Source organism: Geotrypetes seraphini, chromosome 4 (assembly GCF_902459505.1).
Source record: "Geotrypetes seraphini chromosome 4, aGeoSer1.1, whole genome shotgun sequence".
Classification (NCBI taxonomy): domain Eukaryota; kingdom Metazoa; phylum Chordata; class Amphibia; order Gymnophiona; family Dermophiidae; genus Geotrypetes; species Geotrypetes seraphini.
In genome coordinates this window covers 231364833-231387847 of record NC_047087.1, presented here as the reverse complement: position 1 = coordinate 231387847, position 23015 = coordinate 231364833, and the positions used below count along the sequence as shown (strand labels likewise).

At 43.5% G+C, this 23015-nt stretch overlaps 1 protein-coding gene across 3 annotated transcripts in view; it reads right to left on the bottom strand.

Annotated features, from left to right (window-relative positions):
• Positions 1-23015, bottom strand: part of CHUK (component of inhibitor of nuclear factor kappa B kinase complex) — a 197292-nt gene that overhangs the window by 5217 nt on the left and 169060 nt on the right. For all 3 annotated transcript variants that reach the window (XM_033940253.1, XM_033940256.1, XM_033940254.1), the window contains 5 exons: positions 20625-20674; positions 18959-19055; positions 18592-18739; positions 17768-17904; positions 5900-5999 (listed from right to left, as the gene is read on the bottom strand). In XM_033940253.1, the coding sequence (XP_033796144.1) occupies positions 5900-5999; positions 17768-17904; positions 18592-18739; positions 18959-19055; positions 20625-20674 (532 nt within the window). The remainder of the gene's footprint in view (positions 1-5899; positions 6000-17767; positions 17905-18591; positions 18740-18958; positions 19056-20624; positions 20675-23015) is intronic.

Sequence of the window (23015 nt, the reverse complement as noted above, 5' to 3'; positions counted from 1 at the left end):
GTTTCTTATATCCATTAATCAGTTAAAATATACCGCTAGCTAATTAAATTATCCTATCCCCCCACCCCACCCCATTTCTATAAATTATCCCCTAAGGAAAAAGAATAAATCTTAATCATTATAATAATCAATTAATGGCCTCCACACCTCTTGAAACCTTTTAAAATACCCCCTTTGTACTGCAAGAAATCTTTCCATCTTGTACATATGACAAACTGAGTCGGCACTGGGGACCGACCCACATCCCCGCGAAACTGACAGGAGGGATGCCGGCTTTCTCCTGCCAAATTATTTGTCAAGGCCTATATGTAAGAGATATTGATTTCACGCTGTTTTGGATATGTGCTTGTCACATGTACACAGACTGTGAATGATACTACCAAGAACACCCTGGAGGACATAGCCAGAGACTTCGGAGCTCTGGGAAAGAGGCTGAAGCAGACAGGAGCACAGGTAGTATTCTCTTCAATTCTTCCTGTTAGGGGCAGAGGAAGGGACAGGGAAGAACGTATCCTGAGGACGAATGAGTGGCTACAACGATGGTGCCGGGAAATGAACTTCGGATTCCTGAATCACGGAGAGGCACTACAGGCACTACAGGGACCAGACGGACTCCACCTGACCAACAGAGGTAAGAACGTCTTCGGACACCGACTAGCCCACCTACTTCGAAGGGCTTTAAACTAGGTAAGTCGGGGGTGAGTACCCACTTTTACATCGGAGCAGTAAGTAACAATCCTGATGTGGTGAACCAAAACTCCGCTTCTAAGTCTAAGGTAAGTACCCTGCAAAAGATTCGCTAGGGGACACTTTAACTCAAATGGGTTGCTCTCTACATGAGCTTAGTAAACAAAAAGAGTGGAGAGCTATCTATGTTAACGTACACAGCCTAGGGAATAAATTTCTATAACTGGAAACAGAAATAGTTAATGCAGACCTAGACGTAGTAGCAATTTCCGAAACATGGTTCACAGACTCTCACGGGTGGGATATAACTATACCAGGATACAACCTGCTTCGCCAGGACAGAGAGGGTAAGTTAGGAGGAGGGGTAGCACTTTACATCAAAGAAAACATCAAGACAATCAGGATCACGGATGTCAGGTATACTGGGGAATCCATCTGGGTAAACCTGGCCAGAGGCGTAGAAAAATGCCTGTACCTTGGGGTGGTGTACAGACCTCCTAGGCAATCTGAGCACAAGGATGCTGAATTAATTGAAGACATTGAGAATATCACCTTACGGGGGGACGTTGTTCTGTTGGGAGACTTCAAAATGCCTGATGTAGACTGGAATACACTCTCAGCGATAACTTGTGATAGCAGGAGGATATTAACGTCCATGAAGGGAGTACGGCTCAAACAATTGGTACTAGAGCCTACTAGGGCCCAGGCCATCCTGGACCTGGTACTTACGAACGGGGAAAGCGTCTGAGATCTCGGTGGGAGAACCACTAGCCACCAGTGACCATAACATGATATGGTTTAACCTTAGGAAAGGCTTCCCTAGATCACAAACAAAAACAAGGGGCACTGACTTCGCACGCATGGGAGACTTCGTCCATCAGACGCTTCAGGTTCAAGAAGTAACAGATAATGTGGAGGGTATGTGGTCAACCTTGAAATCGACCCTTCATGAGGCAACTATCCGCTACATAAAATCAGTAACTAAACAACAAAGAAAAAAGAAACCCCAATGGTTCACTGATGAGGTCTCGTACCTCATAAAGGAAAAGAAAAGAGCATTTCTCTCGTACAAACGCACGGGAGAAAAAGAAGCAAGCATTGAATACAGGACCAAGTCTGCAGCGGTCAAAACAGCAGTCAGGGAGGCCAAACTTCAAATGGAAGAAACTCTAGCGAAAAACATTAAGAAAGGGGACAAATCCTTCTTCAGGTACATTAGCGACAGGAAAAAGAACGCAAACGGGATAGTACGCCTTAGAATGCCAGACGGGAATTATGTGGAAACAGATTCCGAAAAAGCCAAACTACTGAACGATTACTTCTGTTCAGTCTTTACCTGCGAGGCACCAGGGCACGGGCCACGGCTGGAAGCAAAGCAAAGCATGGAAGATCCATTTCAGAATTTTAAGTTCACACCAGCTGATGTTTACAGAGAACTGTCAAGACTCAAGGTGAACAAAGCCATGGGACCGGACAATTTGCACCCAAGAGTGCTCAGAGAGCTATGCGATGTTCTGGCGAAACCATTAGCCATGCTCTTCAATCTCTCCCTAAGTACAGGGAGAGTCCCCCTGGACTGGAAAACAGCAAACGTCGTTCCTCTGCACAAAAAGGGTTGCAGAGCAGAGGCTGCGAATTACAGACCGGTGAGTCTCACATCAATAGTGTGTAAACTCATGGAAACTCTAATTAAAGGTAAATTAGACACGATATTGGATGAAGGGAATCTAAGGGATCCCTGCCAACATGGATTCACCAGAGGCAGGTCATGCCAATCCAATCTTATAAGCTTCTTTGATTGGGTGACAGGAAAGCTAGACTCAGGGGAGTCTCTGGACATAGTATACTTGGATTTCAGTAAAGCTTTCGACAGTGTCCCACACCGTAGACTATTAAACAAGATGAAATCGATGGGGTTGGGTGAGAAACTAACTGCATGGGTCAATGATTGGATGAGTGGAAGACTTCAGAGGGTGGTGGTCAACGGCACCCTCTCTGAGACATCGGAGGTGACTAGCGGAGTGCCGAAGGGCTCAGTCCTGGGACCGTCCCTTTTCAACATATTCATAGGGGACTTGACCCGGTAAAGGGTAAAGTAGCACTGTTCGCTGACGCCGCCAAACTGTGTAACATAGTAAGTGAAAGCAACCTCAAGGATAGTATGACGCAGGATCTGATCACGTTGGAAAACTGGTCCTCGACATGGCAGCTGTGCTTCAACGCTAAAAAATGTAAGGTCATGCATCTCGGCAGCGGAAATCCATACAGAACATACTCCTTGAATGGAGAAACGCTAGCTAGGACTTCAGAGGAACGGGACTTGGGAGTAATCATCAGTGCAGACATGAAGGCTGCCAAACAAGTAGAGAAGGCCTCATCTAAGGCAAGGCAAATGATGGGATGTATCAATAGAAGCTTCGTCAGCCGCAAACCTGAAGTCATAATGCCACTCTACAGAACCATGGTGAGACCTCATCTGGAATACTGTGTGCAATTCTGGAGGCCACATTACCGGAAAGATGTGCTTCGAGCTGAGTCGGTCCAGCAGATGGCCACTAGGATGGTTGCTGGACTCAAGGGTCTCTCATACGAAGAAAGACTGGGCAAACTGCAGCTCTATACCCTAAAGGAGCGCAGGGAAAGAGGTGACATGATTGAGACATTTAAGTACGTCACAGGTCGTGTCGAGGTGGAAAACGATATATTCTTTCCCAAGGGACCCTCGGTCACAAGGGGGCACCCGCTCAAACTCAGAGGAGGGAAATTTAGTGGTGACACCAGGAAGTTTTTCTTCACAGAAAGGGTGGTAGATCACTGGAACAAACTTCCGGTGCAGGTGATCAAGGCCACCAGCGTGCTCGACTTTAAGAATAAATGGGACATCCACGTGGGATCCCTACAAGGGTCGAGTTAAGGAACTAGGTCATTAGCACTCAGACTTAATAGGGTGGGTCAATGGAGTGGGCAGACTTGATGGGCTGTAGCCCTTTTCTGCTATCATCTTTCTATGTTTCTATGTTCTATGTTTCTATTCATGTACTTATTGGAATGTAGATAATGTGTGATGTCTTGTTAATCTATTTTATGGAATTTTATGACTGTTTTGATACTGGAAACCGCCTAGACTTAAGGCGGTAAATAAATGTTTTAAATAAATAAATAAATAAATGATTAGTTACTCTAGGCTTCAATGTTAGGAGTCATTTCTCTTTCAGTACTTTCACGGCTGGGTTTGTTTTTTTTTTTAAAGATCAAACAATAAATAAAATGTAGTAATCAAGACTACTGAAAATATCTTTACAAGCATAATGCCAAACCATAAAGAAATCTCAGGTTTTTAACTATCTTTCCAATAATGAGGTTTGCATGATAATATTTATATATTTTTTAAATAAATAAATCAATTTTCAAAGTGTAAAGAATGTGACCATACCTATGATATCACTGTTATAAGATAAGAATAAAATTTTTCAAAATTGCACATAATCAGACAAAAAAAAAAAAAAAAATCACATGATATGTAAGCAGTTTTTACTCAGGCTCCCAATTCAGATGTACAGATAGATAGATACCTTTAAAGCAAGAATAAAGGAATATAAAAATCAGTGATTTAGGCCAGGTTTTAAAATGTGGGGGCTGAAAGATGACCGATTGGAATTAAAAATATTTTTAACCTTTTCAAGTCTAAATTATTTTTTGGAACCATATTTATATGTACAGCACATATTAAGGGACAGAAAACTCTATAGAGCAGTAACTAACTGATATATATATCTATACAGCACAGCTTTTATCCATCAATGCCATAGAAGGAGTGATAGAGTCTATGTTCGGCAGTGCCACCCAAAACTTTCCCTAAAAGTTCAATCTAAGGGACTGACGACAACTGCAAGCCAAGCAGCAGAGGCTTTGTAGCAAAAGACCATGAAAGAAGATGGGGAAAGAGCAGCAGCAAAGGAAGTTATACAAACTGAAAACAGCAGCGCAGGGAGAAGGGGAAAAGAAGCAAGAATGCAAAGACATGAAAAACATGATAGGACATGAAGAAAGCAGCTGATAAAAGTTGAGGATAGATTGTGTGTGTGGCAGCCCAAGGAGAAGAAGAGATTCCAGTGATTAGATAGAGAGAACGTGCAACAGCACAGTAGTGGCTGATGCTTAGGCATGCTTGAACTGCACTGCTTGTCACCTGCTGCAGTAAGACATGAAATGGGAAAAAATAGCACCAGTTACAGAACCCTTGCACAGCATCTTTCTATCCCTCCCATCCTCCTGCGCAGCAGGACCACGCCGACCCTCCCACCGTGAAATCAACATACCTCCTGCCAAAAAGCAGCATCGGCAGCACTTTAAACAGGCTGCTTCGCGGTCTTCTCCTGCCGGGTCCTACTCTGCCACATTGCTGCGAGACCAACATACCTCCCTCCAAACAGCAGCGTCGGCAGCATTTTAAACAGGCTGCTTCGCGGCCTTCCCTGTGCCACGTCGCGGATGCGGCAGAGGGTAGGACGTGGCAGGAGAAGACCGTGAAGCAGCCTGTCTGAAATGCTGCCGATGCTGCCGTTTGGACGGAGGTATGTTGGTCTTACAGCGATGCGGCATAGGGTAGGACCTGGCAGGAGAAAACCACCAAGAAGCCTGTTTAAAATGCTGCCGATGCTGCTGTTTGGAGGGAGGTATATTGGTCTTACAGCGATGCGGCATAGGGTAGGACCTGGCAGGAGAAAACCACCAAGAAGCCTGTTTAAAATGCTGCTGATGCTGCTGTTTAGAGGAAGGTATGTCTATCTCGCAGTGGGTCGGCGGGGTTCGGATGGGAGGGAGAGATGGAAAGATGTTGCGCAGGGGGATTGGTGGTGGGGGAGCGCGGGGACATTCAGGAGGGGCTTCGGGGATGATCTAACTAGGGCTTATTTTTGGGGTAGGGCTTATATTAAGACCTACCCCGAAAATCATGCTAGGGCTTATTTTCGGGGTAGGTCTTATTTTCGGGGAAACACGGTATGATAGTTTCCTTTGATGGCTTGGCAGCTACGAGCTTAAATATAAAGAGAGACCATTCTACTAGCAACAGAAATCTTATTTTGCATTTGTAAGCTCACCTTTGGACTTAACACTATATGCCCATCCTCCTTCCCTCAACTATCTTACATTTCCAAAAGGGAAAGCCTGGAGGAAAACAGTGATCTTCCAAACACCTTCTCATACTTACCATCAAACTGTTATTTTGCTCCTGTTTAGCTTCTTGAATCAAAGTGCTAATGCGGCTTAGATAACCGTGATTTTCTTCAATCACATGCGTAAATTTTTCTCTAAAAATAAAATGATGACCATTTAAAATAGTGTTTATACAAAGCACATTGTTCCATACCACCATATCTCTAGTCAACGTGATACTGTTGTGACAAACATCTGTGGCTATATTTTATTTGCAGACTTCACACACATTTTCTAAATAAAAGTACACATTCTTTCACTTCATCAAAGGAAAAGGTACCCACAAACATTTGCACTTCCTGTTTTCAAACAAAAGTATAGAATCCTATTAACTAAGCTGTATTAAGCAGCTGGCACGGGTTTACCACATGGTAAAAATCCCACACTAGCTGCTTAATTTAGGTTAAGGATGATAAGTGACCACGATAGAGGAGTCAGTAACAGCAAGCGCATGGTGCAATACCGCACACTGTTATGATCATCCATAGTGCAGCTGTACTTAATGCAACCTTAAGAATAGGTAATGCAGTTAGTATTAGTGATGATTCTATTCTCCCCCAACACTCAACACCCCCTACCAACATTTCCCTCTGACGTTCTCTTAGGCTTCCATGGCTGGCATCATGATTGTAGCAGGTTTCCAGGTCTTGCCGCTTCTATGTAGAAAGAACCAATGTTTCAGCCATCATGCTGAAACATTGGTTCTTTCTACAGTTGCGGCAAGACCTGGAAACCTGCTACAATCATTCTCTGACAGTGACATTACATTACATTAGGGATTTCTATTCCGCCATTACCTTGCGGTTCAAGGCGGCTTACAAAAGATTTATAGACAGGGTTACAATGGGAGAACAATAGATTTGCTAGAGTGGTAGAGAGTAGATCTTTTGATATTTCTTTGGTAGTTAAGAACAAGGAGGCTTAACAGAAGATTTATAAACTACAATTCTCCTTGCTATGATAGTAAAGGGTAGATCCTTTGTCTATTTTAGTGTTGTTGAGAGCACGTGAGGTTAGGGCTGTTCCAGGAATTTCTTGAAAAGTATAGTTTTTCGTTTTTTTCTGAATGTCTTGTAGTCTGGGGTGGACATCAGAAGGTTGGAGATCTGGTTGTCCAGTCATGCTGCTTGAGTGGCTAGGAGGCCGTCGTGTAGTTTTGATCGTTTTACTTCTTTGATCGGGGGGGAATGAATGGGGAATGCGTTTTTCTGTGTCTGGTTGTGACACTCGATAGCACCCGCTTGGGATTACATCCTACCCCTGGCCTAAGTGCCTCCTCCCCCATCCGAACCTACCAAGGGGTTTTCACTGATAGTTCAGTGAGCTTGGATAGGAGTGGTCCCCCCTCTGCTTTTTCTTGGGTCTGTGCTGGGATGAATAATGACCACCATGATCCCTAGTGATAGACTTGCAGTATTACTTCTAGGAAGAGTAACCAGATGATAAAGGGAATGGAACTCCTCTCATATGAGGAAAGACTAAAGAGGTTAGGGATCTTTAGCTTGTAAAAGAGATGGCTAAGGGGCGATACGATTTTAAGTCTACAAAACCCTGAGTGGTATACAATGGGTACAAGTGAATCAATTTTCTACTCCATCAAAAATTACAAAGACTAGGGGACTTTCAAAGTTACAATGAAATACTTTTCAAAACCAATAGGAGGAAATATTTTTTTCACTCAGAGAATAATTAAGTTCTGGAATGTGTTGCCAGAGGATGTGGTAACAGCGGTTAACATAGATGGTTTTAAAAAAAGGTTTGGACAAGTTCCTGAAAGAAAGTCCATAGTCTGCTATTGAGAAAGTCAGGGGGGAGCCAATGCTTGGCAATGGTATCGATAGCATGGAATTTTGCTATTGTGTTTTTGTCAGGTACTAGTGACCTGGATTGGCTACTGTGGAAACAGAATACCGGGTTAGATGGACCATTGGTCTGACCCAGTATGGCTATTCTTATGTTCTTATTTTACATCCTATCACAGTACCAAATGGGAGCAGAAGGGTACCAATCCTGCTACCAAGATACCAATAAAAGACCCTTGGGGGGAATCGGAATGGGATGATTCATCGCAGTCATTTAATCATGGGATGTTTAAACACAGCCACAATGAACCATGATCAATTGTGCCTGACCTCCTCCCCCTTTCCAACCAGTGTCTCTTCTCCTCTCCGACTACCCCCATCCTGCATACCTCTTGAGAAGTTCACTGGTGCATCTTTCAGCTGGCTTTGGTACCCTTCTGATGTCACTTCTTACTCAAGGGACCAGGATGTGATGTCAGAGGTGAGACAAGGCCAGCTCAAGCAGGGAGTGAAAATTGCGCAGGAAAAAAGAAGGCCTGTGCACTGGAGCCGCTAATGAATTTCTGCCTCAGAATTTCCAAGAAATGGCTCCAAACCAGGGAATCTTCAGGCTGTCAGTTAGACGGACCCTGACCTCGATGTGCAATGGGGGAAGAGGGAATATGCATCTGGCTCCCTGATACCCTGAGGGTTTTTACTCGGGGCACCCACAGCCTACACTCAAGCCTCTGAAAAATTCAAAAGGTGAGCTGGCTTCCCAGAGGAACGAACCCCGGGCCCTGAAATGACACACAGCAGGCTGGCTCCACAGGTTCACTTGAAGGTTTGCCTTGTGAGCTGCAACCCGGCTCCACGGAACCTGTGTCCTTTCCTAGGCAAAGAATCCTCAAATAAGGGGTCTCAGGGCACCAAAGCTTGCATAATTCACTTGCAGAAGGAAAAACTGAAGGTGGCACTCCACTCCACTGGGAATGAGGGAGGTGCTCAAAGCTGTGAGTGACACACTACTGTAAAACCGTTTTGCGGCAATGGATTGATTACCTAACGTATGGACTCCCGAGTAGATGTAACAGAATTTTCTTTGGGAATGTGCTATCTAGCAGCACCATATATAATGTGTTAAGTGTCTGCCCCATGCTGTAAATGTAGAGCATATACTAGACATATGCCCTGCATTTATCACACAGGCTTTGCATTTAGCATACATTATACTTTTGTAATGCACAAAGTCCAAAAACTTACTACACTTTGGGCTCCTATATGCGTTGTTTCAATCCCCTTCCTGTCATCCGAGGAACACCTATGCTAAATGAAGCTAGAAATACTTATATTATTCTACTGAATGCATTATTTTGTTCAATATAATATGGCAAATTTTCAATAGCCCATTCTACAAGTAAAACATTTTACCTGTGGGAATGGCTTTAAAAAAATGCACTAAAAAAGTCCCAGATATAATATAAATGGGAAGAAAGGGAGGTACCTAAGAACATAAGCATTGACATAATGAAACAGAGCAAAGGTCCATCAAGCTCAATATTCTGTTTCTAGTTGTGGCCAATCCAGGTCAAAAGTACCTGGCAGGGTCCCAAAAGACATGTTGCTTATCACACCCACTTTAATGTATTATGGATTTTTCTTCTTGGAAATTGTCCAAACTTTTTTTGAACCTGCTACACTAACACTTTTACTGCACTCTCTCTGGCACCAAATTCCAGAGCTTATTTGTTGAGTGAAGAAATTCTCTGGTTTGTTCTAAATATACTTCTTAGAAGTTTCATTGTAAGCTCCCTTATCATTGTACTTTTCTGACCTGAAAGTGGTTATGCCTTTGAAAGCAATCAAAAAAGGAAAAAGGTTAGGTTCTTACCTCATTAATCTTCTATCTTGTAAACCCACACTCTATTTCTAAACCTTCAGGCAGTCAAATCCCTTCCCATGAGAATTCTTGTAGGAAGCTTCATTTGAATACTTTTGCTCCTCCTCTCTTACCTCTGGGCTGTTCTTCAACTCCTCAATGCATAGCAAATCTGGAGAGGGAGAGTATGGGGATACTCCCCAAGAAACATGTCTGATCTCTTCATATTATCACATCTCAAAACAAATAACCAAATTCAAACATTTGCAAGAAAACAGAACAAACAATTTAACAATTAGAGCTCAACCTGCACTAAAAGTGTGAGAGAAAGATGTATAGAGACTCCTTGGATTGAACAAACGGAATAAGTGGATTATATTCTTGTTAAGGTGAACAAAGGAACAAGAAGTCCAAATTACCGGTACCTATTGAGGAAGACTGTAGACGAGTTTATAGCTGACAGGGCGAGCTTCAGGAATAGAGAGTGGGTTTACAAGAATGATTAACGAGGTAAGAACCTAATCTTTCCTTCTTGTACAACCCCACTCTATTCATGAACTTTCGGGACGTAACAGAGCAGTCCCTCAAAGTTAGGGTGGGACCGATGAGCCTGCTATCAGAATTGAAGATCCAAATGCAGAATCCCGCATGGCCACCAGGTCTATTCTGTAAAACTTCATGAATGCAGCAGAGAAGACCATATGGAGGCTCTATCTCAGAAAAAAGCGCACTTTTAAAGAATAATAAACACAAGCAGAAAAGACAAGATCCTACGGTCTCGCTTGTAGGAAGACAACTGAGGAATTGAAAGACTGCCCAGAGGTAAGAGGAGGAGAAAAAGCACATAAATGAAGATTCTTACAAGAATTCTTATGAGAAGAGATTCACTACTCAAAGGTTCAGGAACAGAATGGAGTTGTAAAAGAATTAATTTTGCTTTATTTCCATTTATTACACGTGGCATCATTTAGTAGGATGGCAGTATAAAATTCGAGTTCCAGCTTGGTGAATATAAATGCTCAAAACAATCTGTATCAATTCTGACAAATACTGGCCATAAGAGGAGTATGTGGATGGGGTCAAAAAGAATAGAGGATCTTAAAAACTACTCCTACCTCCAAGCTAGCATGTTGAGCCAACATGGCATTGAGCACAACTGTTTGGGGAGTGAACTGGAAGGGAGTTGTGTCTCCTTATGCCAAGGTTTTCTTAGATTTCATCTGACATGTTTCTTTCTCTATTTCAGATCAAGATCAAGATATGGAATTTTGAGAAGTCAATCTTTTATCATTGTTTTTGGGGCATCTGGACTAGTGGCTTACATTCCCATCCTTTTGTTTCTCTAGACCAGTGAATCACAAACTGTGTGCCGCGGCGAGATTCCAGGTGTGCCGCCAGGGATTGAAAGATACATGACGTGTCACTTCCGGCGTCGGCACCTATCCTCCTCTCCACCCCCACCTGAACCTCATCTTGTTTTCCCTGAGTTTGGGGCAGTGCCTGGAGGGCCTCTGAGTATGCGCGAATGTCAACGTGTTTACAGTTCAAACTCCTCTTACTGATTTACAAGTACATACACTCTGCAGTCCCCCGTCTCTCCTCACTTATCTCCTCCTACACTCCCCCCCCTATAAAGTCCATTCATCAGGTAAGTCCCTCTTATCCGTACACTTCTCCTCCTCTGCCATCTCCAGACTTCATCCCTTCTATCTTGCTGCCTAGAACAGACTGCCTGAGTCAATACATCATGCTCCGTCTCAAGCAGTATTCAACTCCAAGCTAAATCCCAATTTTTCAAGGCTGCTTTCAACTCCTGACTCCCACTCACTGTAAGATAATGATGTCAATGGAAAAAATAAAACATTCAGACAACAAAAGGTAGCAGAAAAACATTTTAAATATTTTAAATGGAATATGGATAATAATTAGCAAAAATATTGTTAAAACTTTGACATATAAATGCAGAATTTTGCAGAATTTGTTAATTTTGTGCGCAAAATTTTGAAATTTGTTATGCAGAATACTGAATTTTTTGTGCAGAATTCCACCAGGAGTAGAATATTTACCGTCATCAAATAATTCATGCCACTTAAAGACCCCAAGTATTTCCCAATGCCTGAACATACTGAGCCCCAATCCAGGCAGAAAGGGTTATTAGTTGTGGCGACATGCCTTGATAGCTGGTAGATTCACTTTCCAAGAAGTTCCAAACCTAGCTGTCTCAGATAATGTTGAAAACCTTGGGATGAAATAAAACTGAATAGGTTCTGCCAAGCTCTGCTCTACTTTAGATTTAGAATTCTGATACCATTCAGCAATGGCCTTAACTTGGGCAGCCTTATAATGCAGCAACAAATTAAGAATCCTCATTCTCCCTGCCCCCCTATTTGTACTATATATTCTGGGGCTCTTATTATTCCAAATAAATTTAAGTAGAACTCTGCAAAACAAATAAAAGTCTCTTTGGAACTGGCACAGGGGAGATTCGAAGACATCAGATGTAGCATAGATCACTCGTGGATGGAAGTGGATTACCAGAAAAAAAGAAAGGGTTAGGAGCTCAAGTTTTATTATAAATTTAATTGATCGCTTATTCAAAATTCTAAGCGACGTACACATCAATAAAATTACAAAATTTTAGGGGGCAACTAAACCTTGCAAAACATATTAAAGACTAACCTTACAAACATTAAAACAAGAGGAAAGAATGGGAAAAGAAATACAAATTGTTGATAGTAGATAAGACAATTATGGGAAACAAAATAATAGGAAGGGAGAGAGCAATGTACTTCAGGGAAGTTATAGAATGGAATTGGAATGAGACTCCTAATCCAGCTTTCTAACACACTAAGCAGCCATTCGAGACAATGACACCACTTTCTCCTCTCTGATTTTCTGTAGATTGCATTTCTGTCTATATCTGTTCTGCAACCTAGTCACATCAAGGTTTGTGTGGGGGACGCTCAGGACACCAAAATTGGCTCACAACTTACAGACCAAAATTAAATAAATATAATATAGATAAAGAGTGAAGGGTGCTCTCAGTGTGAACCATCAGTGATAGGAGCGCAGCTCCGACACTTCACTTCTGGGTCAAGGCGGTAAGCCTCCACCCCCATACCATCATCGAGCACCCTAAGTGTGCTGAAATTTAAAGGGACCTGAGTCCACTAAATCAAACGAATCAATCAATCGAAGTGAGTAAATCAAACTCAACACAAAAAACCTGAACGACCCCCAAACAAACCCTGCCAGCCAGACCCCCCAGACCACACAACGAAATCAAAAATCACCATACAAAGGATACCAAATAAATACAATACTTATCTGAAACCATCTCACAGACTAATAAATGCAAAAACCGCGCCAGGAGAAAAGGTTCGACCACGCTGGTTTCGAGAGGAGCCCTTCTTCAGGAACCTGACCCCCGACGGAACACAAACGAAGAGGTCGGCTGGAGGGCGGGGTGCCCGGGCGGAAGAGCACACGCGCCTAAAACGGATCTACAGGCGACGTCATACACCAACCAATCATGCAACCACATACGAACCAATCACACACAAGGGCGAAAACACGCCCATGAATACACAAACACACAAAGAAAAAGAAACATAACCCATCCTAAAACGACCCAATAACCCCAGCCAAAGAACCCCCACAGAAACCTGGAACCCAAATCCAAGGGCCCTATTAGATAATAGTGTTCCATTCCACACTTTCATTAAGACCATTGGGATAGACAGATTGTAATTGGAAAATCCAATATTGTTCCCTAAGATTCAAATGGGACTGTCTATCCCCCCTGAAATCCCAAGGAACTTGCTCGAGCACGAACCAAGACAGATCAGTGAACCGATGTCCAAGTTCAGCACAGTGCGGCAAAAGGGGGGCAGGGTGAGATCCAGTACGAATCCGGCTCCTATGTTCTTGCAATCTGACTCTAATTCTTCTGCTGGTCCGCCCCACATAGCACAACGCACATGGGCAGATGATGACATAAACTACCCATTCAGAATCACAAGACGTTTGAGATCTGAGGTGATAAGTGCGTTGGGTCCGGGGATGTTGCCAGTTGGAAATAGACAAAGATAGGGGGCACATGTCACAGTGGCCACATGGTTTATGGCTGCCCCCAATATGAGTCCGGCTCCTCGTGGACAATAAGTCCTTCAAATTTTTGGGACGAGAAAAAGCTATGCAGGGAGCCTTCTTAAAAACAGGATGGTGATCCAGAACATGCCAGTGCTTTCTCACGATGTTCGCTATCTGGTGAGCTTGGTTGGAAAACAATATGACACACATTTGCTGATCTAAGGGTGGCCTGATGGCAGGAGACCGTAATAGCTCAGGATTGGCATAACGTGCTCTACGATAAGCCCTTTTGATGGTCCAATCAGGATAGCTAACAAAAACACGTGGTGCAATTTACAGAAGGAGTTAATTAAGTTAGATTTACAAAGTATGTCTTTGGTGGAATATATTAAAAATCATTATACCCCACGGGGTTTGAGGGTTCACAAACCCCCTGGTATGTTCACCAATAGGGACCCCTTTCTGCACAAATGGGCTGCAATTCTTAATAAGTGCTCCCTGGATCTGATGGTGTTGTTGATTGACACCATTCAGGAAGTTTCTCATGAAGTCAATGAACAGAGTACTGAGATACAGTCTAAATTAACCTCTGACCCTATTTCATCTCCATTATTTGCTCAGTGCTTGCCAGATTTACAGGCATCACATGAGCATTATCGCAACAAAATTAAACAGGATAAAATTAAGAAATTTCATAGGGATGCTGAGGATTATGCATCAGGGTATGTATACTCCTGGATGCAGCCTCAGGGATCCTCTATGTTAGTGCCACAGGTCACCACGTATCCCACTGATGATGGCTCGTCCTCCAGTGATTCTAGTGGACGTAGCTCTTACATGGGGTCAGCTCGTTTTTTAGGCCGAGGCTCCAGGAGAGGCCCAAGAAGACGGTCCCGGGGCCGCAGGGGATATCCAGACCGCAACGCAGCTCAGACATACAACCTTCCAGTGACACGTTCGCAGGCGAGGGGTCCCTAGTGGTTAACATATCGGGGGTTTCCCTCTCCAATGCACAAACCCAACTGTTGGAGAAGGGTCTTTCCTTCGTTCCCACCACTGCCTTGGATTTTTTTATAGCGCACAGGGACATGGCTCGGTTTGTTAGGGGCCTCCAGATCAAGCTGTTTTTCTCCACGCAGGAGGGGCCCCGGGATGACTCTTTATTTAGGGTTAAATCTCATTGGATCCCTCCGGGGCCCATTGATGCTCACATCAGAGTATTCCGTGACCTGGTATTACGCGATATTGACCAGCTCCGGCAGGTTCGTCCCGGTCGTCATTTTGTTAATATTACTAAGGCCCAGCAGCTTGCTCTGGAGGCCCTTAAGAACGCCCCCGACTTGGACATTAAACCCGCCGATAAGGGCGGGGCTGTGGTCGTTCAATCTACGGCCCAATATAGTGCCCAAGTGGATGCTCACATTTCCAATGCAGATTGGTATACAAAACTTGAGGAGGATCCCTCCCCTATTCTGCGTATGGAAATTGCTACTATTGTGCAGGGGGCGCTGCAGGATAATATTATCACCAAATCTGAAGCCAGATATTTATCCCAGTCTCCCAGCCGTAACCCTTACTTTTACACTGTACCCTAAATTCATAAAACTCTCAATGACCCCCCGGGCAGACCTATTGTGTCGCTCCGGGGTACCATCCTTGAACCCTTATCCAAAATGGTTGACCACTTCTTGAAACCCAGGGTTGCTCAGGCTCGGTCCTTTGTACTAGACACTACCAACTTTCTTAACAGAATTGAGGCTATCAAAGTGCAACAGTCTGATCTGCTGATAACAATGGATTTGGAAGCCTTATATAGCAATATACCCCAGACTGAGCCTTAAAGATTGTTGAACATCACCTATCTGGGGGGTCCTTTCACCATCGTATAACTAAAGCTTTTCTCATGCAATTAGCCACCTTGATGTTACAAAAAAATTTTTTGAGGTGCGTGGGGAGTTTTATCTCCAAACGCATGGGGTAGCCATGGGCACAGCCATGGCCCCCAGTGTGGCTAATCTTTATGTCACAAATTTTGAGGAGCAATTGTTATATCCATCTGGGTGGATGTCGCACATTGCCACATGGCTTCGTTATATCGACGATGTGTTCCTCATATGGACTGACACCAGGGCCAGGTTTTATGAATTTTTGACCTGGCTTAATACTCTTGATAGGCATTTGAAGTTCACTGCCACTGTCAACGTAACTAGTGTCACCTATCTGGACACTATGGTCAGCAAAACTGATGGGCAATTGGTTACGACGGTTTTCCGGAAGTCCACAGATCGGACTTCATATTTACATTACACCAGCTGTCATCCTGTCAGGTTGCGTCAATCGTTGCCTGTGGGGCAATTCCTCAGGATCCGTCGTATTTGCTCTTCTTTGGTGGAGTTCAAGGCTCAAGCCAAGTTATTATTCCAACGTTTTAAGGCCCGTGGCTATCCTGATTGGACCATCAGAAGGGCTTATCGTAGAGCACGTTATGCCAATCCTGAGCTATTACGGTCTCCTGCCATCAGGCCACCCTTAGATCAGCAAGTGTGTGTCATATCGTTTTCCAACCAAGCTCACCAGATAGCGAACATCGTGAGAAAGCACTGGCATGTTCTGGATCACCATCCTGTTTTTAAGGAGGCTCCCTGCATAGCTTTTTCTCGTCCCAAAAATTTGAAGGACTTATTGTCCACGAGGAGCCGGGCTCATATTGGGGGCAGCCATAAACCATGTGGCCACTGTGAAATGTGCCCCCTATCTTTGTCTATTTCCAACTGGCAACATCCCTGGACCCAACGCACTTATCACCTCAGATCTCAAACGTCTTGTGATTCTGAATGGGTAGTTTATGTCATCATCTGCCCATGTGCGTTATGCTATGTGGGGCGGACCAGCAGAAGAATTAGAGTCAGATTGCAAGAACATAGGAGCCGGATTCGTACTGGATCTCACCCTGCCCCCCTTTTGCCGCACTGTGCTGAACTTGGACATCGGTTCACTGATCTGTCTTGGTTCGTGCTCGAGCAAGTTCCTTGGGATTTCAGGGGGGATAGACAGTCCCATTTGAATCTTAGGGAACAATATTGGATTTTCCAATTACAATCTGTCTATCCCAATGGTCTTAATGAAAGTGTGGAATGGAACACTATTATCTAATAGGGCCCTTGGATTTGGGTTCCAGGTTTCTGTGGGGGTTCTTTGGCTGGGGTTATTGGGTCGTTTTAGGATGGGTTATGTTTCTTTTTCTTTGTGTGTTTGTGTATTCATGGGCGTGTTTTCGCCCTTGTGTGTGATTGGTTCGTATGTGGTTGCATGATTGGTTGGTGTATGACGTCGCCTGTAGATCCGTTTTAGGCGCGTGTGCTCTTCCGCCCGGGCACCCCGCCCTCCAGCCGACCTCTTCGTTTGTGTTCCGTCGGGGGTCAGGTTCCTGAAGAAGGGCTCCTCCCGAAACCAGCGTGGTCGAACCTTTTCTCCTGGCGCGGTTTTTGCGTTTATTAGTCTGTGACATGGTTTCAGATAAGTATTGTATTTATTTGGTATCCTTTGTATGGTGATTTTTGATTTCGTTGTGTGGTCCGGGGGGTCTGGCTGGCAGGGTTTGTTTGGGGGTCGCTCAGGTTTTTTGTGTTGAGTTTGATTTACTCACTTCGATTGATTGATTCGTTTGATTTAGTGGACTCAGGTCCCTTTAAATTTCAGCACTTAGAGTGCTCGATGATGGTGTGGGGGTGGAGGCTTACCGCCTTGACCCAGAAGTGAAGTGTCGGAGCTGCGCTCCTATCACTGATGGTTCACACTGAGAGCACCCTTCACTCTTTATCTATATTATATTTAATTTTGGTCTGTAAGTTGTGAGCCAATTTTGGTGTCCTGAGCGTCCCCCACACAAACCTTGATGTGACTAGGTTGCCTTTTTGTGTTATCTCTATAGTAGGATTTTTGGCAAATTTGGAGTGTATTGTTGTGGTATGTCTGTTCTGCAACAGATGGCCCATGTGTTATATCCTATCCACTGATGGCTGCTTTCTACTTCACTGGCTTTCCATTCTAACTGCTGATTATATACTTACAAACTATTAGTCTATTATCCATGACTCCCCCTAACACTTACCCATCCTTTGGAAATATCATAGAGGATAAGGAGTACGGCATGTTGCCTGGTGAATTCTGCGAGAGCCATGCTGGAGTCTGAGAAGTGACAGGAGTTTCAAGACTTGAGTTTGTAGAAGTTCGCGCAGAACTCTGCGTCTAAAAAAGAAGAAAAATTTACTATCCTGTGTATTCTGCTCCTTCCATGTTTATTGAGGAAATGCATTTTTAACAGATTATTTCTTGGAAATTTGTTTCTAGTTTGTAAGTAAGTGTCTGTGTGTTGGTGTGTGTGGGGGGAGGGGGGGAACCATGCTCAAGAAAATATTACATAGGATAGACTGTTAGAATTATTGTGTTTGGACAGACACAGGAGATTGTAATAGTCCATGAATCAAAAAGTAACTAAAAACAAACGACTGGTCCTACAAACCCAATATCATATTGAAAAAAAAAAACCAACAAACCAACCTCAATTTATTAACTGAAGTGGCACTACTCATCAAACTTTTCTTCTCTCTGTTTTTGATAGAAGTCCAGAAATGGCAATCTTTTGTCATCTTGTATATGTGATATACTATATTTGACCTATGCTACTGAAGAGCATTTTAGCCGTAAATGTTTCGGTAAGTTTGATCCTCCCTATAGTCTCCTCTAGCAAACACACAGAAAGTCAATTGCAACACTGGCTAACTTGGCGCTATCTTAAGTCAGTGTGATGCTACAAGAGACTTTACCCATGACCCCAAAACACTATCTCTAAAACCCAAAACTCAACAGACAAGAGAAACACCTGTCAAGATAAGGCTGGTCCACAGCAAATGCTGTAATGCAATCATCACTTACACAGGCAATTTTCAGCAAATGCCAAATTTCTCTCTGCCTCTTGACCTGCATTTGCATTAGTGAGTTGTCTGCCTCCTTGATGTCATTCAGAACCACTTCAATCTTGGGGAGTAGATCAATGACCTTCTGTTTACAACTCAACATTTTACTGAAAATGAGAATCCACAATTATAATTGTTTTGATAAAATATATTAGACCGTCTTTGAATGAAGTGATGAATTAAATTTTAGTCTACATTAAAATGAAACCTCTAATATTTATTTTTCTCAACCAAGTGCTGAAAACACTAAGCAGATTTTCAAAACATCTACATTCTTCTTTACACCCTTTTTTTCTACAATAAACCAAAAGAACAGTTCTGCTTACCTGAGGTGACCAAACAGCTCTTTGAGAACTCGATCCTGGCTCTGAACTGTCTGCACAATGATCTTCACCATCTCTGTACTGTCACTGTAAGTGTGATCTAGAACAGATCATGTACTGTTTATGCAAGTTTATGCAAGAGTCCACAGGACAAGCCCAACAGACTCCAAAAGCAGCCAAACATTAACTTGACTTTGTACTAGGTACAGTAACTGAAATACGGCAAACTTACTGCTATAGACAAATTTTTTTGGCAGAAAATAATCTCTTACGTGTTCTTTCCTGGCTTCTGAAACTGTTGTGCATTGGACAAGCAATGAAGCAGAGATATTTACCCTAAGATTGGCTATATGTTTCTATTATGCCATATTAAAGCACAGAGATTACTATTTATTGGGATTTATTAACTGCCTTTATGAAGAGTTTTACCCAAGATAGTATACAACAGGAAAATTTTGTTAACAGCATACCAATAGTAAAATAACAAAATATGTGCGAATACAATCAATGAGGTAAACTTGAAAATGGCAAATTTCAATTGCTCATTTTATTTGTATCTGAATTTCCTTTTGATTTCCCAACATGTTGTCATCTTTCTTTTGTTTTTGTTATAGGTTCCATTTCTTTCCCCTTTTTTGTTTTGTTTTTAATTATCTTAATGCTCATAAGGTACAAAAATATTGTATGTCACAAACAACTTATATACCACTACTCAGCACAACAATGCTATAAAAGATGCACATCTATTATGCATGAAATAAATGTATGCATATATCATGATATTACTAGTATGTGCAAAAAAATTTAACAAGGTGCAATATGTTTATTATTTAGGATAGTGTTCCCCATACCAGATTCAGAATACCCCTAGTAGTCTAGTTTTCAGGATATACACAATGATTTGCATATAAGCCAAGCAGTAGATACAAAGGGCCAGATTTTATGAGAGGCACCTAATCGCCGATTTAGGTGCCTAACTTAATTACCAAAACAACCTTAATAGCTTAAATTATGAGCTTTAACAAGCTCATAATTGAAAACATTTTTTAACTAGCCATCACCTACTCAATTCTAAGTAAGTTGGCGCCAATCACATGGTGGTTATCGGCACCTAACGCCTAAGTGGGCATGTTTTGGGGAAGAAACAGACATAAGGCATTGCTAGGTGTGATTCTCCAAAGAACTTAGGTGCCTTCAATATAGGCCAGTAAAACTCTTGCCTACATTACTAGCACCTAAGATTTTTGGTAGGCACCCGTTAGATGTGATTCTGTAAATGGCGCCTAAGCGTGATTGACATGCAATCGGCACCATTTTTCTAGGCACTGGCCAATCTAGGCACTGTTTATAGAATCTGGCCCAAAATGTCTTATGCATATTCACCAAAGACAGCTTGAAAACCACAGTGGCAAGGGGGTACACCAACTGGCTTGAGCAACAATGAGAGCCCCCTTTTACTGAGCTGCAGTAGCAAGTCCCACATGGCAAATGCTAAGCAGCCCATTTAATTCCTATGGGCTTCATCACATTTGTCATACCAAGAATCGCTACTAAGGCTTTGTAAAAGGGGCCCTGAGTTAGAATATTACTAAAATCTTTCATTGTAAATTTTTACACAATAAAATTCAGTTGATCTGAAGATAAAATGTGAATATTTACTGTTTCATACCTGCAGTTCTGCGTTTTAATTGCTTGTACAATTCTACAGCTCTTTGTTCCCTATAAAAAAATGAATAAAGAATTTCAGCCTTCACAATAAAAAAAGCTAAACAAGATGTTCTATTGTTGACTATTTTTTTTTCCGTATATACTCTAATATAAACAGAGGTAACCCTTTTCCCCCAAAAGAGGAAGAAAAAGGGTTGACTTGAATATAAACCAGTGGGGTGGAGGGGGGGTGTTAATATTCAAGTGCACCCTGTTCCTTCTCCCTTGCTGCTCTGCCAGGCTCTACATCCATCCCCTTCACTAACCCCCCCCCTGCCAGTCCCTGCACCCAGCCCAACTCCCTCCCTGCCAGGTTCTGTACCCTATCCCCCCTCCCTCCCTCCCAATGACTTGCAGGCCTCCACCGGGCCTGCCATGACACCTGGTGGTTCAGTGGTTGCCGGGATAGGAGGGATCCTCCCCATCTCCTGTCCCAGCTGATTCTAAGAATTTTTACCTCCCTCCTGTCTCCCCCGCGTACCTTTAGTATCCCTGGTGGTCCAGCAGTGAACCAAGGCAGGAGCAACCTTCCTTTGCTCCTGCCCATGCAGAGTCACTAGCTGACCACGATTTTGAGCCAATCAGTGCCTTAGGCCCCTCCCACTGCATCCCAAGATGCATTAAGAGGTGGAAGGCCAGTCATTCACAACATGCGGCCCTGCCGATTTTGCAGTGGAAGGTATGGGGTTGTGGGGTAGTGTGGAGGGGAGGATGTTGCCTGATGTTGAATGATGTGTGTGTGTGTGGGGAGGGGACGTTGCATGATGTCGAGTGGTGTTGGGTGATGTTAGGGGGAGTGTTGCCTGGTGTTGGGTGATGTGGGGGGATGTGAGGGGAATGTTGTGGGGTCTGGGGATTTCAGGGGGGTCCAAGGATGTCAGGGGGTTGTTGGGAGGAGGGGCGTAGGGATCCGTGGCTTAGCTGATCCTGGCAAGGGGAATCCCCAACAGCTGAGCCGACAGGAATCTCCAAATCTGGCTTAGATGATGGCAATTCCTCTGCCGTGATCTGCTGATGGCAAGCTCTCAATGTGCTTTTTTTCCCCTCCATCTTGGTGGTGGGAGTGGGTCGGTGACCACTAGGGGAGTAAGAGGGGATCATGCCTTAATCCCTCCAGTGGTAATCTGGTCAGTTTGGGCAGCTTTAGGGCACTTAAGATGCAACTAAAACAGGTCTAACTGCCGGCATCTAAGTTCTCTCTAGGAAAGCTTTATTGCTGCAATACATCCAGGTTTAAGCTCGCCCAATTCCCGCCCAACACACCTCCCAACATGCCCCTGTAAGCTGTGGATGCACAGCAGCTTAGAAGTGCTGCTGCGTGTCCAGAAAGTTGGTTTTGATTATCGGTACTTGAGCCCCTCTCATTGAATCACATGATGCACCGAAGAGGGATGATCTGCCATTTTGTATCGGTGGGCCTTTGTAAAAAGGTAGGGAGGGGGTTTCAGAGGAGCATCTTGTGGCAGGAGGGAATGAGAGGGGAGGCATCTGGTGCAGGAGTGGACATCCCTCCTGCCATTTTGCTGCTGCAGGGGGTTGGGGGGGGAGGTGGTCAGCATGGCAGGAGGGAGTGGGCAGTGGTTGGGGGGGATTCCTGGTGTTGCGTTTGTCGCTGCTCGTCAGGGAGGGCTGTCATCAGCAGGGTGGGGGCCTCTTTTTTTTAATGGGGCAGATATTGTGCGTGTTTAACACACACAGTATCTGTGCACATTAAAAAAGAAAATAAAAGGTTTTCTGCTCTGAACAGCTGAGTGGCTGGAGGCGTTCCTTTGCATCTCTCCTGTTCAGGCTACCCCTGCTGGCTCTGCACATGTGTGAGAGTCGCTCTCACAGTGATGAATTGGATGGGAGAGTCAGGGATTACAACGAACCTCTGCGTGAATCATTTGCATGCAAATTTTTTAGTGCATGAATAACTTTTTGAATAGGATCAGTAGACCATGCTGAGAGTAGAGCATATCCAGCATGGTCTACTGATCCTCTTTAGTGCATCTGGGCCTTAGTCTTGTTTTCTGGGGATAGGTTTTTCGCCAGTAGTGCTCAGCTTGTCGACAAGTTCTTTTTAGGGACGTAGACGCTGAATTGAACCACTTCTTTGATAATCTTTGGATTGTTTTGCTGTAATTGAGTGGGGCTAGTTTGTTTAGGGTTTGTTCACTGATCATTTTTCAATGGTCCAGGAAGTCTTGGTCAGGGATGGTGAGGGATAATAATGAGTTATCTATTTCATTCCAGTATGATTCAGGTGCTACTTTGTTTCTATAATAAGAGTATATTTGGAGGGACGGTTTGGTTATTGATATATCTTTTCAGAATATAGTGAATTTTAGGAGAAGGTGGTCCGACCAAGATA